Source organism: Mastigoproctus giganteus, chromosome 11, assembly GCF_048544385.1.
Source record: "Mastigoproctus giganteus isolate SK-2022 chromosome 11, ASM4854438v1, whole genome shotgun sequence".
Classification (NCBI taxonomy): domain Eukaryota; kingdom Metazoa; phylum Arthropoda; class Arachnida; order Uropygi; family Thelyphonidae; genus Mastigoproctus; species Mastigoproctus giganteus.
In genome coordinates this window covers 3,510,316-3,529,186 of record NC_143585.1, presented here as the reverse complement: position 1 = coordinate 3,529,186, position 18,871 = coordinate 3,510,316, and the positions used below count along the sequence as shown (strand labels likewise).

General features: G+C 37.5%; 1 protein-coding gene across 2 annotated transcripts in view; it reads right to left on the bottom strand.

The window, feature by feature from the left end:
* Positions 1-18,558, bottom strand: part of muc (dihydrolipoamide S-acetyltransferase muc) — a 210,016-nt gene extending 191,458 nt beyond the window's left edge. For both annotated transcript variants that reach the window (XR_016547649.1, XM_090385408.1), the window contains exons 1-2: positions 18,336-18,558; positions 7,597-7,697 (exon numbers count right to left, since the gene is read on the bottom strand). Coding sequence is in view for 1 of the 2 variants with exons in the window: in XM_090385408.1 (XP_090241534.1) it covers positions 7,597-7,697; positions 18,336-18,454 (220 nt within the window). In the remaining variant the exon portion in view is untranslated. The remainder of the gene's footprint in view (positions 1-7,596; positions 7,698-18,335) is intronic.
* Between the last annotated feature and the right edge of the window lie 313 nt (positions 18,559-18,871).

Sequence of the window (18,871 nt, the reverse complement as noted above, 5' to 3'; positions counted from 1 at the left end):
GAGCAACGTATCAACTCTGTGGTACTACACTGACAGTGGTAGAGAATGAAAGGGACCTGGGGGGTGGTTGTGCAGGCAGATATGAAGTTTTCTGAGCAGTGCAGACGGGTGCAATTCCTACATATCATCAACAATACACATGGTGTATTGTCGATGATATATAGGAATTTTTCTAGCAGTGATAAGGAGGTGATTATTCCCTTGTATAAGGCAATAGTCAGACCGCACCTAGAGTACTGTATACAGGTCTGGACTCCTCATTTCAAGAAGGATATAGAGATGCTGGAACGAGTACAGAGAAGGGCAACAAGATTAGTGAATGGAACAAAGGGGTTCTCTTACGAAGAAAGGCTTAAGTTTTGCAAATTACAGTGTCTGGAGACTAGGCACCGGCGAGGTGATCTGATAGAGGTGTATAAAGCCTTGAATGGTTTGAGCATGCTCAATGCTGATGGGATTCTTCCTCTTGCTCAGAATAATCACCTGAGAGGACATAAATTCAAATTGAGGAAAGACAGATGTAGGATAGACGTGAGGAAATTTGCCTTTAGCCAGCGGGCGGGTGGTTGGTTGGTGGAATAGACTTCCATCCCTTGTCGTGGAAGTTGATAGTCTAAATAAGTTTAAGGCTCAGTTGGACAGGTATTTCGAACAGAGGGGTGAAGTGGAAGTGGTTATTTTTTATTTATTTATTAATTTTTTTTTTTTTTGGCTGATGCTGCATAAGCTTGCTTTTTTGCATCAAATGCCTCTTCTAATGCTAATGCTAATGAAGACATTCAATAAAAAATCAACACTAAACCAAGCAATTTACGAAAACATTTACATGGAAATTATTACATTAAAATTATTATTATACTGTACAGTAAACCCCCGCGAATAGCGAGGGTTATGTCCCTGAGAAATGCCGCGAATACCGAAAACACGAATACTGAGTTATGGCTCCCATAGTAATAAAGGGATTCCGTTCCAAAGTATGAAATATATAAGAAAAACTAGTCTAAAATTTTGTCTATGTATGTATTATATGTACCTTCATAATATGACTATGTACATAGGCAGTACATAGTGAAATGCAAGCATATGGCATCAAAATGAAAATAAAAAACAATTTAATATTAAGTGTAATATTTATTAGAAATTTCAAACAAATCTTTCAAACCAGCGCCTTTGCTAGCAAAAAAACTTATCCCGCCAGTGCTGTCACCAGTTTCGCTAAAGTGTTGATAAAGGAGTTTTGCCTTTTCACGAATGATGAGTGAACTTAACGGAATTTTATTTTGAGTTCGGTCTTCTATCCACAGATTTAAAGCCTTTTCCATTTTTTCTAATTTAACATTACGAGTTATAGAGCAAATTTTTGAAGCAATTAGCGCGTTTTCACGGACACTACGTCGGATTTTTTCTTCCGATTTCTTGATTGATCGTATCGTTGACTCAGTGATTTTATAATGTTTTCCACTGAGGAGACACTTTCACCATTAGAAATTTTATCTAATAACTCAATTTTATTCGCTAATGTCATCACCTTCTTTGATCTTTTCACATTTCCCTTGTTATTCGTAGCCATATTTTTGTACGAGTTAGAAAGAACTTGTCCTCAATAAAGTCACTTTCTGCCATTAACACGCACCCGGAAACGGTAGATTTATCACTTTTGTAGCATATAAATTGATAAATTTATTCAATTTATAAGCATGTAAATTAAAAGCAAACGACGAAACCTTCCAAGAGCATAACACATATTGAACAAGAATTAGCGAGAAACATCCACGCTCGCGATTTTGTGACCCCTCTCCCCCCACCCACCGAAGAGCTGTTTTGACCGGTGAAGATAATTTTTGCCATGCCCATGTTTTTTTTATGGCGGAAAATGTTCACGGCGCTTTAAAATTAACATTTTTTTGGGTTTCATTTTATATTAAATCAGCGACCGCGAATACAGATACCGCAAATAGCGGGGGTTTACTGTATTAGAAATCAGAGGTCGCTAGGTGGCACGGACACGGTGAAGCGGTTGTGTTAAGTGCTCCTGATTGTCACTCGATTTTTATAGTAAAAGTGAATGTTAAAAGGTTTCACATGTTACAGTGCAACGGCCAAATGGTTCCACCTCTCCCAAGGTGAGTACCTCCCGGATCCGTTTATTATAACGCTTTCAAATTGTGTGTAAGTTTAATCGAACCAGGCACGTTCTGCAGTGGAAGATCATCGTTTTTCAGCAGTTCGGATTTCTGCCTACTGGATTGCAGCTCCAGTCAAGGTCAGAGAGGAGCGATAATTCCCCCCCCCCTCAGGTGAAGTCTCTTAAAGTGACGTCTCGCCATAGGGTGAAGCACAGCGTCAGTCACGAAGCCCTTGCACAGTGCCTAATGGAAAAGGCGGCTTTGTGTTCCCAGAAAGCTTTGATGATCCTCTCCCATACAAATTTCTGTCGTCCAAAATGTCGGATTGTAGTGCTTCAATAGCCGAGTTGTCTTGTGAATTGACGTTCTCTGAAGTTCCAGACACCAGTTTCAAGGAACCTCTAGCTATAATGGAAAAAACACTGGAAGACAAATTTCCCTCTATAAAAGGACCTTTAAATACTACTCATACGTTTAATGACTCTCAAGATTGTGAACAAACTGGTAGTGCAGCTATTCTTGACTATCTCTTTGGATTAAAAGCAAATATGCTTGATGTTTTTATAGAGGGCTCTACTGTGACACCTCTTATGTTTGTTGAGATGTCCAAAAATTGGAACAATATGGAAAGGTTAGTGATAGATCTAACTTTAGAAAATGAAAAGTTGAGAACAAAATTAAATGATCTCAAAATTCAGAGGAAACAACAAAATGTCTTGCCAACCGTTCCGGCTCCCACCTATGCAGGTGTGGTTGCCTTAGGCGCTGGCAAACAATTACAGAGTATTGTTAACTTACCGGATGTTCAAACAAAGCACGTACTCATAGTTAAAGCAAATGCAGATAGTAATTGTAAAACTAGTGAGGAAGTTAAAGCTGAAATTTCTAAAAGTCTTAAACCTGAATTTAAAAAATTAAAGATTAAATCAATAAGAAAAATAAGAGAAAAGGGAGTTCTAATCGAAACTGACAACAGCAAGGATCTAAATAAACTTAAATCCTGCCCTAAGTTCAAGGAGTTAAAATTCTCTGTGGATTCCCCTAAAAAATTAAATCCCACTGTCATAATATATGACATACCTAAAGATGTCAATGATTCTGATTTTCTGGAGGACTTATTCAATAAAAACTTTGTGGATCATGGGATTTCCCAGGAAGATTTCGAGTCTGTTAAGGTTCGTTTTAAAATCAGGTCTCGGAACAAAAACAATCAACATTGGGTTCTTGAGGTCCCAAATAAAATTAGGAAAGCATTCTTGGCTTCAAATTTCAAGGTTTTTGTCGGATGGTCCGTCCATGGTATGAAGGATTTTTTCACAGCATCACGCTGTTTTAAATGTCTTGGCTACGGACACTCAGCTAAAAACTGCCACCAGTCCGAGTTTACCTGTGGACATTGCTGTGACCTGGGTCATCAAATTCAAGACTGTCCTAAAATGGAGGAACCTGTTGTTTGCCCAAATTGTCGGCTTAAGAAGAGGAATGCGGACCATTCCTTTAAGGACGTTAAGTGTCCTGAATTTGTGAAAGCCCAAGAGGTAACAAAAATTCGGACCGACTTTACCTAACTCTGGAAAGTTTTGTGTATATACTTTACAGTTAAATTGTCAACGGTCTTTATCGGTTCTAAGTGATCTTTCTAAGTTAATGGTCCAACACAAATTTCAACTTTTAGGGTTACAAGAACTGTATTCTTATAAGGGTGTGGTCAAGGGCTTCCCTCTCAGCTGTCGCATTATCTCTTCAAACCCTGTTACGGTCGGTGACCGTGGTAACGCCACCAGGGTTTGGGCCGCCCTGGTGGTTGCTGACCCCCTCATTACTGTAACAAAAATTTCTAGTCTTTGCACCACACATGCCGCATGCGCATGCTTGGAAGGCTGTTTTGGAAAAATTTATGTGGTTTCTCTGTATGCTCAATGTAGTCAGGCTGGGCAGGCCATAGAGCTATTTCTAAATTACATGGAAAACGTTTTGATCCGTTTATCTGGTTTTCCCGTCATTTTTATGATGGATGCTAATGCTCACTCCCAGCTTTGGAATAGCCCCACTACAGACTCTAAAGGTGAGCTTTTGGAGGAGCTTATTCAGTCCAATAACCTCACTCTGTGGAATACCCCAGGCCATCCGCCTACTTTTGTTTCTTCCCTGGGTCAATCTTATATTGACATAACCCTTTCAAACTCTACTCTTGGTTATGGCATTTCCAACTGGCTTAGCCATACTTCGTGGTGCTCGAGCGACCACAATGTCATCAGTTTTATGATCAGTTTAAGCAACAATCCTAGGGTTATCAGGTGCTGTTTTGATTTCCTGCGTTTTAAGACAAAACACATTGATTGGAATATCTTTGATGTAAAGGTGCATGAGCTTACTTCAGAAGAAATAATCGTCCAACTTGGCTCGCTTCCTGCTGATATGCAGGTTTCTAGGGTTCAAGAGATTCTAATCACTGTCTGTGAGTCCACTCTAAAAAAGAAAAAAACGAAAAATGAATAGTGTTTCATGGTGGACCCGAAATCTCACAATTCTCAGAAGAAACTTACAAAATGCTCGTCGTAATTTTCAGAGGGCAAAGAGAGCTAACAGGCCCAGAGATGAGATTGACAGACTTGGTGAGTTGTATAAATCCAATAGAAGGAGTTATTTCAATACCATTTTCCAAGAGAAGAAACTTGCCTGGGCAAGGTTTGTTCAGCGTAACATAAATGAAGATCCATGGGGATTACCCTACAAACTTGTTACTAACAAGGTTCATCCTGGCGATATTGTTTCTTCTATTATTGTAAATGGTAATGAAACCCTGGACTGGAGTTTGTCCATAAATGCTATCTTGGACGGCTTGCTCCATGAGGACACTGCCTCCTGTGAAAACACCATCCAAACTACAATGAGATTAGATCATTTATCTTACCAAGGGCCCCCGAACCGAAGCTCCTTTTACGGATACTAGGTGGAATCTGCTATCTCAACTTTAAGGGATGGTAAATGTCCTGGACAAGATCTCCTTGAGGTTTCTCTACTTAAAAGATTTTGGAAAAATTGCCCATTAATTATATTAAATCTTTTGAATGCTTGTCTGTCTTCAGGATTATTCCCACTGGCTTGGAAACAGGCTAGACTTAAACTTCTGCTTAAGTCCTTTTACAAACCCTCCAATGATCCGGCCTCTTACAGGCCCATTGCACTGCTATCCATCCTTGGCAAAGTCTTGGAAAAATTAATTGTTTCTCGTCTTCTAAATTACTATTTAGACAGAAACCTAAGTTCCCCACTTCAATTTGGCTTTACACGTGGAAGGTCTTCTGTTGATGCTATTCGTCAGGTTTTGAGTTCTTTTCAAAATTCCAATTCTAAATATGTCCTCGGTCTCTTTGTTGATTTCCAAGGGGCATTCGACACTGTTTGGTGGCCGAGTGTCCTGGCGAGGTCCAGAGAGGCCGGGGTCTCTGCTCCTATTTACCGTCTCCTTTCGAATTACTTTGATTCTCGCAGCATCACAGTTTCCTCAGGATTCAGTCTCCAGATCTGTTTCTAGGGGCTGCCCTCAGGGCTCTATTCTTGGCCCTGTGTGCTGGAACATGGTCCTTGATGGGTGGCTCTCGGTTGATCGAGACAACATCCTTCAGATAGCTTATGCAGACGACCTTGCTATTCTGATTTTTGGTAATTCCCGCCGGGAGCTAGAGTGCAGAGCAAATGAAGTTCTAGAAGACTTGGATATCTGGTGTCAAACACATAAACTTCAAATTTCTATTAATAAAACAAAACAAATGTTGCTAAAAGGCTCTCTTGATGTGAATAGACCACCTGTTATTAAGTTGAATGGAGAAATGATTAGGAGCACTCGGCAGCATAAATACTTAGGAATTTATTTTGATGACCGTCTTAATTTCAATTACCACGGAAAATACGTACTTCAGAAAATAAAAGCTATGACCTATAAAATTATTAAGATTACCAGGAGTACTTTTGGTGTAAAGAAATCTTCCATTAAATTATACTACTCTTGTATATTTATACCAATTGTGTGTTATGCGGCTGGGGCCTGGGGATACAGAATCGGTAATTCCCTTGTTCAAAAATATCTTACTCAAGCACAAAGATTCTTCCTTCTCGCTGTAAGTAGAGGTTGTCGAACTGTCTCTACAGCTGCTCTCCAGGTCCTCAGTCATCGACTGCCAATCCGATATGAAGTAATGTTACATTATCTTTTATATTGTAGAAGAAAAAATATTCCTGCGATTGTAAAAGGCATAACATATAATACTGACTTGCAAGAAAATGTAGACATTAAAAGAATGAGAAATGAATGTTGTAGAGCATGGCAAAATACCTGGTCTACCTCTACTTTGGGTAGGGAGACCTTTAAATTTTTTCCCGAGGTTGTTGATTACGACAAGAAAATGGACTGGTTCAATCCTGGTTTATACGTTACGTTTTTATATACCGGTCATGGAAGTCTTAACTTTAAATTGTTCTCACTAGGATTAAGTAACACTCCTCTCTGTAGTTGCGGTGCTCAAGAAACTGTTGAGCATCTCGTCTTTCATTGTCCTCTGTACGACGATTTAAGACTAGACTTTCAACTTCTCACAAATGTATTTGACTGCTCCGAACTGCCGAGATTAGTTAACTGTTCTGAATATTACACTGCCTTCTCCACCTATGCAGAGAAATTGTTTAAACGGAGAAAAAGAATTCTTGCTCCTGAGGTTCAGTAAAATGCTAAACTGTTTCTTTGGATTACACTTACCTGATGTATTGATCAGTCTGCTGGACTCCGAAGCCCAGTATTTCACTGTATCATCACTGTATATAGTCTTTTTATGTACCATCATTGTATATAGTCTTTTTATGTACCATCATTGTATATAGCCTTTTATGTACCATCACTGTAAATAGTCTTTTCATGTATAATTAATCATTGTACTTTTCATGTATAATTAATCATTATAAATTGTGCACAATGTATAGATTACTTTCAGCGGCGAATAGGGGAAACCCTGGAGCCCGCCAAAAAAAAATAATAAAATACTTTGAACTTTGTATTAGAAATCATATGTTGAGTTACCTAGTAGTACACAGTTTACATAATGGTTAGTGATGTTTCTACATACTTTTAATCAAAAATACTGCACTGTATTTTTGATTAAAAGTACTAAAAGATCAAAGACAAGGTAATCTTGTTAAATACAGCATTGAATGATAGTGTAGTGATCTGTCAATTAAAATGAACTAAATTTTTTAATTCATTTCTGTTGACAGAGCTAAAAGACGCCCATCTACCCAGAGGGTCTTTTAGGTTACAGTAACATTCTTTCCTGTTATCAAATGAAAATCATTTCCAATTTACAAACTCGAGAGAGTTTGTAAATTGGAATAGAGAGAGATAACACATTCCTCAATAACTAAGAAATGCAAAGTTCCATTTGCTTATTTGACACAAGTTTCTCTGCATCATACTTACCTGAACTAAAAGACCGTGAAAAGAAAAACATCTTGTTCAAGTTATTTGGTACAATCTCACACCCACTGTTTTGACTGCCATTTCTATGAACATGACCAGACCTGAAAAAGTGATGCAAAATATGCATAATGAAAGACTGCTGAAATACAACTGTCATATGATTACATAACAGGAGCAATAACGTGACATGTTTTTATACTACATATAACATTAAAAGTTCCATTAATATAATAACCCATATGCATTAAATCAGCTTGAAAAATCCGGTAATATTATTTTTGGCAAATGAAAAACTCTGTATGGATAAAATGCTTAGAAGAAAATGGAAAGTTATTAGCATTACATATAGATCTTTGCAGTTTGTAATTTTCAGGATGCTGTTTTACATTTCAGACATTTTATTTTTATTTCATAAATTAATCGAATTTTGCTTAATAGAATGAAAAGTAAATAACTAGTTATTTTGTTACCAATTAATGATAGTCCCCAAGAAACTTAACACTTGTTATGGCATTCGTACTAGCTTTGGAAAGGCCTGAAAAATGTCTGCTGTGATGGTGTTTAGTTCTGAAGTCACATTGTTCTGAATTATTAGCACTATCAAATTGTTATCTTTTCCATCTCAATTTCAATTAAAAAGAGTAAAGAGAGTGAATGACCAGTGCAACAGCCACCAACCAGACTGTTCCAAATCTAGCCACATGTCCAAATCCTTACCAACAAATGTTTCAATAACTCTAAGTAGTAATGTTGGTTAACAGTCCTTCCTTCTGGAATGAATTCCTTATGAACTATCCCTTTATAAAAGAAGAATATAATCAGCATGGTTTTTGATTTCTGGAAACAAATATTTTTGGTTTTAGTAGCTTTGTGATTGCCATTCTGTACTTTATCTTTTCGTCCTAGTATCATGCTAAGCACCAACTCACATTCCTAGTAATAATGCTGTTTAGGAAACCAGGTTCACTATCTTCTGAGAAAAATCTCTGAAAATATCCAAACGACTGAGTTTTTTCTCATCATGCAAACAGTGTGGAACAAACTTTATGCAAATTTTCTTTTTTATCCCAATATTTACAGTAATAATGGACCTCATTGATTCATTATTCACATTTAACTTGCTTCCTAGCATTGCTGGTGCTAATCAGAGGTCACCTGCTAGTAAACTGCACTTCGTCCGCCAATTTGGGGCTGCAGGTTGTTTTTAGTCACCCACTTTGACGATCATCTGCTACATCCTCTCTGCCCTTATTAAAAAGAATTAAAATGTTTGTGCTTGGGAGAGAGGCCCCATCCCAATAAACTATTTGAACATTGTTTCCAACAAACCTTGGTGCCGACCACTGTTCCATTCTTTTGTTTCTGATGACGTTTAGACGTGATTTAAAAAGAAAAAAAACATGCAACTTAAGACTCACTGGTTTGAGTTAGTGGGAATGCGAAGGTCATACTTCTATGTTTCTCTAGCACCCTATTCAGGAGTGATACTCACATGAGATTTTTCTTTTTTTTTTAATATCTCATTACTTTTTTGCCACACTGTATAGCCTATTTCACAGATGGCTTGATAAAATAAACAAATAACATGCACCCTCAAATCTAGTAAGAAGTCAATTTTTGTAATGCACTTATTCATCTCCTTCTGTAATAATAAATTACAGGATATAGTAAAAAATGGAATATTATACATACCTCATATTTCAGCTGAATTAATAAAAATAACACAAGAATAATTCATGATTTATATATTTAGTAAATTGATAACAAAAAAAAGCTCCACTCCTCAATAAAGCAACTACTTCATAAGCAGAAATCTAAGAACATTTCTTCTACAAATCAACCATACTGCCCATTTTTCCTCCAATCAGCATGTAGTAACAAGTATAATTTAGTGTTTCAGCTATCATGGGTTATCAATATATGCTATATTGATAACCCATGTCAGCAGCATCCAACCTTTTTTTTTTTTTTTTTTTGGCCAAAACAGAAAGGAGGCTACAAAGGCACATGGGCTCTCATGGGCAGTGAGTCCAAGCTACAAGAAATTTGAAAGTCCAAGCTACAAGAAATTTGTAAGTCCAAGCCTTACAAATAAGTGTGCATTTTTAAAAACAGCATTTAATTTCTGTTGATCAATATTTGGCTGAAATTTAGTTTACAGTATCCCTCGTGTTACACTATGTGATGAACAGAAGGTTGCAGGAAAGACCTGAACTGGGAAAAATAGTTATAATTAGAAGGGGAAAAAAAAAAAAACAATTATGAGAGGGGTCATGTTTTTAATCAACTTTCATTTTTTTTTAGTGAAAAAAAATTAGCTTTTTACATGACTTCAGGAGGGATTCAAACAAAAACCAGTGGGTGGCAACAGCCATGGGATACCATAAACTAAACTTTTGCCCAACATCTATAATCGAAGTTTAATTATTTTATATTTACTAATGAAATAGAAAAATCCAACACTGTTATTACATAACACTAATAACAAGCTTTAGCATTAGTAGAAGCATTTGATGCAAGAAAGCAAGCTTATGCAGCATCAGCCAAAAAAAAAAAAAAATAAATAAATAAAAAATAACCACTTCCACTTCACCCCTCTGTTCGTTTGAAATACCTGTCCAGCTGAACCTTAAACTTACTTAGGCTATCAACTTCCACGACAAGGGATGGAAGTCTGTTCCATCAACCAACCACCCGTTGGCTAAAGGCAAATTTCCTCACGTCTATTCTACATCTGTCTTTCCTCAATTTGAATTTATGCCCTCTCAGGTGATTATTCTGAGCACGAGGAAGAATCCCATCAGCATTGAGCTTGCTCAAACCATTCAAGGCTTTATACACCTCTATCAGATCGCCTCGCTGGTGCCTAGTCTCCAGACTCTGTAATTTGCAAAACTTAAGTCTTTCTTCGTAAGAGCACATCTTTATTCCATTCACCAATCTTGTTGCCCTTTTCTGTACTCGTTCCAGCATCTCTACATCCTTCTTGAAATGAGGCCTCCAGACCTGTATACAGTATTCTAGGTGTGGCCTGACCACTGCCTTATACAAGGGAATAATCACCTCCTTATCCGTGCTAGAAAAATTCCTATATATCATCGACAATACACCATGAGCTACTCTTGCAGCCTGTCTACACTGCTCAGAAAACTTCATATCTGCCTGCACAACCACCCCCAGGTCACTTTCATTCTCTACCACTGTCAGTATAGTACCACACAGTTGATACGTTGCTCTGGGGTTGCTGCTTCCCATATGTAGTACTTTACATTTGTCAATGTTAAACTTCATTTGCCACCTCTCAGCCCATCTGCTCAACCTTTCCAGATCCTGTTGCAGTAGCATAGTGTCAGTAGTGTCCTTGACAACCCTGCCAACCTTCGTATCGTCTGCAAACTTGGACATTAAGCTTGATATGCCATCATCAATATCATTTATAAATACAGAAAACAATAATGGACCCAATATTGAACCCTGAGGGACTCCACTAATAACATTAGTCCACGATGAGCAGTGTCCTTTGATTACCATTCTCTGTCTTCTCCCCCTCAACCACCCCTTTATCCATAGCAGCAATTTGCCTCCAATGCCACACTGCTCCAATTTGTGCAGCAGTCGTCCATGTGCAACAGTATCAAAAGCCTTTCTAAGATCCAAATATATATCAAAGTTATTCTCTGCATCCAGTTCTTTTGTGACTGCATCATAGTATCCAATCAAATTGGTCAGGCGAGACTTCCCCTTAACAAAACCATGCTGTGTCTGAGCTATAACTTAAGTCTTGTCTAGATGATCCTGCAGTGCTTCTTTAACCAGTGCCTCCATTAATTGCTGCTATGGATAAAGGGGTGGTGGAGGGGGAGAAGACAGAGAGTGGTAATCAATGGACACTGCTCATCGTGGACTAATGTTATTAGTGGAGTCCCTTAGGGTTCACTGTTGGGTCCATTATTGTTTTCTGTATTTATAAATGATACTGATGATGGTATATCAAGCTTGATGTCCAAGTTTGCAGACGATACGACGGTTGGCAGGGTTGTTAAGGACACTGCTAACGCTATGCTGCTGCAAAAGGATCTGGAAAGGTCGAGCAGATGGGCTGAGAGGTGGCAAATGAAGTTTAAAATTGACAAATGTAAAGCACTATATATGGGAAACAGTAACTACAGAGCAACGTATCAACTCTGTAGTACTACACTGACAGAGGTAAAGAATGAAAAGGCTCTGGGGGTAATTGTGCAGGCAGATATGAAGTTCTCAGAGGAGTACAGACAGGCTGCAAGAGTAGCTCATGGTGTCTTGTCAATGATATACAGGAATTTTTCTAGCAGGGATAAGGAGGTGATTATTCCCTTGTATAAGGCAATGATCAGGCCACACCTTGAGTACTGTATACAGGTCTGGAGACCTCATTTCAAGAAGGATTTAGAGCTGCTGGAAAGAGTACAGAGAAGTGCAACAAGATCAGTGAATGGAACAAAGGTTTGCTCTTACGAAGAAAGGCTTAAGTTTTGAAAATTAGTGTCTGGAGACTAGGCACCAGCAAGATGATCTGATAGAGGTGTATAAAGCCTTGAATGGTTTGAGCATGCTCAATGCTAATGGGATTCTTCCTCTTGCTCAGAATAATCATCTGAGAGGGCATAAATTCAAATTGAGGAAAGACAGATTTGAATAGATGTGCGGAAGTTTGCCTCTAGCCAGCGGGTAGTTGGTTGGTGGAACAAACTTCCATCCCTTTTTGTGGAAGTTGATAGCCTCAATAAATTTAAGGCTCAGCTGGACAGGTATTTCGAACGAACGGAAGGGTGAAATGGAAGTGGTTTTTTTTTTTTTTTTTTGGCTGATGCTGCATAAGCTTGCTGTCTTGCATCATATGCTTCTACTAATGCTAACACAATATGAAGGAATGTGCTACATGTGGCTAATACGCTGGATATGTGAGATGTATGTGCAAAAAAAAAAATAAATATAAATATATATATATATATAATTGCTGGATTACTATTTATCTGGAATTTGTGATACTAAAAGTTAGTATGTTCAGACTCTGTAATTCAGCATGTTCAAACCATTCAAGGCTTTACACATCTCATTCAGATCACATCGCAAGTGCCTAGTTTCCAGACATTGTAATTTGCAAAAGTTAAATCTTTATTTATAACAGCAACCCTTTATTCCATTCACAAATCTTGTTGCCTTTCTCTGTACTGGTTCCAACAGCTGTACATCCTTAAAATGAGGCCTCCAGACCTGTATACAGTACGAAAGGTGTGGTCTGACCATTGCCTTATACAAGGGGATAATCACCTCTTATCCCTGCTACTAAAATTCCTGTATATCATTGATAAGACATCTTACAGACCGTCTGCACTGCTCAGAAAACTTCATATCTGCCTGCACAATTAATCCCAGGTCCTTTTTACTCTTTAACTCTGTCAGTGTAGTACCACACAGTTGATATGTTACTCTGGGGTTACTGCTTCCCATATGCAGTACTTTACATTTGTAAATGTTAAACTTCAGTTGCCACCTCTCAGTCCATCTGCTCAACTTTCCTAGATCGTGTTGCAGCAGCATACTGTCATTAGTGTCATTAACAACCCTGCCAACCTTCATATCGTCTGCAAACTTGGACATTAAGCCTGATATACCATCATCAATATTAGCATTAGCAAGGACACATGATGCAAGAAAGCAAGCTTATATAGCATCAGCCAAAAAAAAAAAAAAAAGACTCTTATTTCACCTATCCCCTCACTCCAAATGTTTGTCAAGTTTTGTCTTGAATCTATTTAAGCTATCAACTTCAACAATGACAGATGGAAGTTTGTTCCAGCAATCAACAACCAGCTGGCTAAAGGCAAACTTCCGCACATCTATCCTACAACCATCGTTTCTTAATTTGAATTTATGCCCTCTATGGAGATTATTTTGGGCGAGAGGAAGAATCCCATCAGCATTGAGCATACTCAAACCATTCAAGTCTTATACACCTCAAACAGATTACCTGGCAGGTACCTAGTCTCCTGACTGTAATTTGCAAAACTTAAGTTTTTCTTCGTAAGAGCAACCCTTTATTCCATTCATTAATTTTGTTGCCCTTCTCTGTACTCGTTCCAACAGCTCTACATCCTTCTTAAAATGGGGCCTCCAGACTTGTATACAGTACTAAAGGTGTGGCCTGACCATTGCCTTATACAAGGAGATAATCACCTCCTTATCCCTGCTAGAAAAATTCCTGTGTATCATTGACAAGACACCATGAGCCACTGTTGCAGACCATCTGCACTGCTCAGAAAACTTCATATCTGCCTGCACAATTACCCCCAGGTCCTTTTCCTTCTTTACCACTGTCAGTGTGGTAAGACAGAGTTGATACGTTACTCTGGGATTACTGCTTCCCATACATAGTACTTTACATTTGTCAATGTTAAACTTCATTTGCCTCTCATCCCATTTGCTGAACCTTTTTAGATCCTGTTGCAGCAGTGTACTGTTATTAGCGTCATTAACAACCCTTACAACCTTCGTATCGTCTGCAAACTTGGACGTTACGCCTGATATACCATCATCAATATCATTTATAAATACAGAAAAGAACAATGAACCCAACACTGAATCCTGAGGGACTCCACAAATAACATTAGTCCACAACGAGCAGTATCCATTGATTATCACTCTCTGTCTTCTCCCACTCAACCATCCCTTTATCCATAGCAGCAATTTGCCTCCAATGCCACACTGCTCCAATTTGTGCAGCAGTTTTCCACATGAAACAGTATCAAAAGCCTTTCTAAGATCCAAATATATGATATCATAATTATTCTTTGCATCCAGTTCCTTTGTGACTACATCATAGTATCCAATGAAATTGGTCAGACAAGACTTCCTCTTAACAAACCCAAACCCATGCTGTGTACGAGCTATAACTGAAGTCTTATCTAGATGATCCTGCAATGCTTCCTTAACCTGTGCCTCCATTAATTTCCCTGGAACAGAAGTTAAACTAACAGGTCTGTAATTACCTGTCTCCCTTTGATCCTTCTTTGTAGATTGTGGTCACATTTGCACATTTCCAGTCAATGGGCACTTCCTTGAGTCAAAGGAAGCTTTCATAATTATGGCTAAGGGTTTGCTTACTTCCTTTGCTGCCTCCTTTAATATAACTGGATAGATTCCATCCACCCCAGGTGCCTTACTTATGTTTATCTTCAACAATTTCTCCTCCACTTTGCTCTCAGTTATTACAAGATTCTCTAGCTTACTGCCAGAGTAAGGAAGCTCACCTCTGGCATTCTTACTGCTCACCTCTGGCATTCCCCTCCCTGAATAACTCCTCATGGGTGCATGTAGATACAAAATACCTGTTTAGTTTGTTAGCCACCTGGGCAGTATCATCAACAGTTGAACCATCAATATCCAGTGGACCAATCTGATTCATCCCTTTCCTTCTAGAGTTTACATAGGTAAAGATCTCTTTTCTGTTTTTCTTTGCCAAGGATTTCTCATAATCTGCCTTTTCTTGCCTAACCTCCTTTGTGACTTGGTTACAGACCAGCTTATATCTATCATAGACTTCTGTGTCACCTGTTAATTTATATGCATCCCATGCATTTTTCTTCTCTGCTACATGTCTAATTAGTTCATCTGACATCTATTTAAGACTAAATTAATTAAAAAAATTATAGGGGGTTAGTTATGTTTCTTAATTTGTTTATAAACATATTAAGAAACATTTTCTTAATATGTTTCTAAATTATATGTATGTTTCTTGAAAGGGCCCCAAAGATGGACAAGGCTACTTCCATGGCAAGATTAGCAAAAGGGCAACCGTATAAGGAAAGATTATGGGACCATAGTTTGGAAAACAGACACCTTAAAGCAGTGGTCTCCAAAGAGCGGTGCGTGAAATAATCTGCAATAAATCAATATTTATTAATTATGAAAACTTTAGTTTTTCAAAACGTAATCGAAATTAAAAATTATAAATAAATGTTTTTTTTAATACTTCAATACGCGGATTTGTTTGATTGCATGGCTTTATTTGATTATGCATGTTCAAGTACATGCATTTTGTACTTAAACTTCAATTTAATTTTGTATTTTTTTATTTGTGATCTTTTAAAATTATATGTGATTTTATAAATGTAATTTTAGATATAATGCCTTCCATGTAAATAATAAATAAATAAAAATATATATATTAAGCTTATAAATTTTATTTTTTATTCTGGGGTGCATGCTAGTTCTTTTAAGTAAAATAAAAGTGTGAGACCAAAAAAGTTTGGAGACCATTAACTTAGGGGGGACCTGATTGAAGTTCATAAGGCTATGAGAGGGATTAGGGAAAAAAAATGAAGGTTGAATTTTCACTGTTATAAAGAATTCCAGAACTATGGGATATAAATTCAAATTACAGTGGAAGAGGTTTAATTTAGTTTGTAGGAAGTTTCCTTATAGCAAGTGAGTTGTTGATTCTGGAACAATTTGCCTCGGCAACTAATTGAGGCTGACCAATTTAAGAAATTCAAAGGTCAACTAGATAGTTGCCTATGTGAGGTGGGAAGTGCATAATTTGTATTTTCTTTTCACTCTTTTTTCTTTTTAGCCAGTGAAGTAACAGCCTGTGGTTTCCTTGTGCTGTACATATACAATAATACTAAATGGTGTAAGAAAGCAAGCTTATAAAGCATCAACCAAAAAAAAAAAAAAAAAAAAACTTCCTACAACAACTTCCTTCGTACATCATCTACAATAGTTTGTCTAGTTCTGCTTTCACTTTATTCAAACTACCCACTTCCACAACAACAGATGGAAATTTGTTCCAACAATCACCACTTGCTGGCTGAAAAAAGTAATTCTGCACATCTATCCTGCAACTAGCCTTCCTCAATTTGAATGTATAGTATATGTTGACATATATATTTTGTTTTTTTGTAACACACTTGAAATAAAATTCAAAATAAATAAGCTTTGAAAATATCTCTAGAAGCATGCAGGAGGGATTTTCATTTGTAAAGTGAGTTAAAAACAAGTCAGTAAGAGAGTAGTGATGAGTCCACTAAATTCTCCAAGGATAAAAAGGGACCTTAGTATTATTAAATGATGCAAGAAAGGCAGTTTATACAGCATCAACAAAAAAACACACACTTGCCATATCACCTTCATTCCCTCTAATAGTTTATCTAGTTACACCTGGAATTTATTCAAACCAAACATTTCTAAAACACCAGATGGAAATTTAATCCAACAATCAACTACCCATTGACTATCCAACCTAAAAAAAACCCTTTCCATCTCCCTTATGTGCAGTGTCAACAAGAAAAAGGCTGCCATCGCCATTCAGTTGTCCAAAGCTTTAAATGAAGGTGCAATTTGAAAAACTGAAGACTTTCTAGATAAGAGCATTCTTTAATACATCTCATTAACCTTGTTGCTCTTCTCTGCACCTATTCCAACAGATCCACATCCTTCATAAAATGAGGCTTCTAGACTGTTATGTAGTACTCAATAAGGAGGCAATTATCCCTTATACAAAATATACAAAGGGATAATCACTTAGCTTTAGTGGAGTCATATGATGCAAGATAGCAAACTTACAACCTAAAAAAAACACTTTCCGTTTCACCAATCCATTCACTTCAAATGGAAGTTTATTCCAGCAATCAACCACCCACTGGCTAAAGGCAAATTTCTGCACATCTATTCTACAACTGTCTTTCCTCAATTTGAATTTATGCCCACTCAGGTGTGGAATCTGAGCATGCGAAAGAATCCCATCAGCATTGAGCTTGCTCAAACCATTCAAGAGTTTATATACCTCAATCAGATCACCTCACTTTGCAGGTGCCTAGTCTCCAGATGCTGCAACTTGCAGAACTTAAGTCTATCTTGGTAACAACAACCCTTTGTTCCACTCACTAATCTCATTGCCCTTCTCTGTACTCATTCTAGTAGCTCAACATCTTTCCTAAAATGAGGCCTCCAGACTGTGATGAGTCCTCATGGTGTGGCCTGTCACCTTATACAAGAGGATAATCACCTCCTTATCCCTGTTAGTAAAATTCTTATATATCATTTACAAGACACCATTAGCTACTCTTGCAGCATGTCTGCACTGCTCAGAAAACTTCATATCTGACTGCACATTACCCCAGGTGTTCTTCATTCTCCACTGCCCTGAGTGTGGTACTGCACAGCTGGCAAGTTAATCTGGGATTACTACTCACCACACTTCTCAGCCCATAATTTTTTTTATATCTTGTTGCAGTAGCTTACCTTGGCACCATTAACAATCCTCCCAACCTTTTTAGCATCTACAAAATCAGAAATTACGCTTAATATATGTTCATCAACATCATCCATAAATACAGAAAACACTGGGCCTAGCACTTTTTTATATGGGAGCTTATTTCCGTTTCCTCCATGTCCTGTTCAAGACGAGTGGGTCGGATTCACTGCCTTGGCTCCAGAAACTCAAACTCGATCACATGTGGTCAAATGCTTGTACTACGACAAAAATTAACGCCTCTTTTCTCAACATTTAATTGGAGGAATGGCTCGAATTGAAAGAAATGCCGGCGTGTTCAATTACATTAAACTCCAAACTAGTTAGACGTGAAATGTAAGCTGTTGTAATCAGGTAAGTATAATAATGACACTAAAGACTTTGAAAAACTTTTCTTTTTTTTTTTCTTTTTTTTTTTGCAAAGAAAAAGTTTCGGTTAAATACTGACCCTAATCTTTTATACCTATAAAGGCACACTGCTCGCTTAGAAAAAGCCTGAAACCGGTTCAGTGGAATACGCAGGAAAATTTTTAAACCATCTCTCATGAAATATCCCGTATTAAGCATCTTTACAAATAAGGCAGTTTCCGTAACTAAACTGTTTTACACCACCACATAATATCAGAATACGCTTACAAGGTCGAAGAAAGCGCACGAGTACAAATATTAGATCATATCCTAGAACCCAACTTCATTTCTCAGACACAGGTGAACACTCTCAGAAATCGTATACTGTACACACATAATAATAATAAAATAAGACACTTTTGCCTGGATCCCATACTAACTTCCTGTTCAGCTTCTTTTGCATTAATTGAATTACTTTGAAATTTTCGTCTAAGCAGAAACCACTTTACATACTACAACCGATATGCAATTTGTGAATAAAAAATTACCTTAAAGTTAGTGTTCGAGCTTTCGCTATTTTTTATTCTTTATTAATAATGTGAATATTTAAATAATATGAGTTTATTCGCTACAATT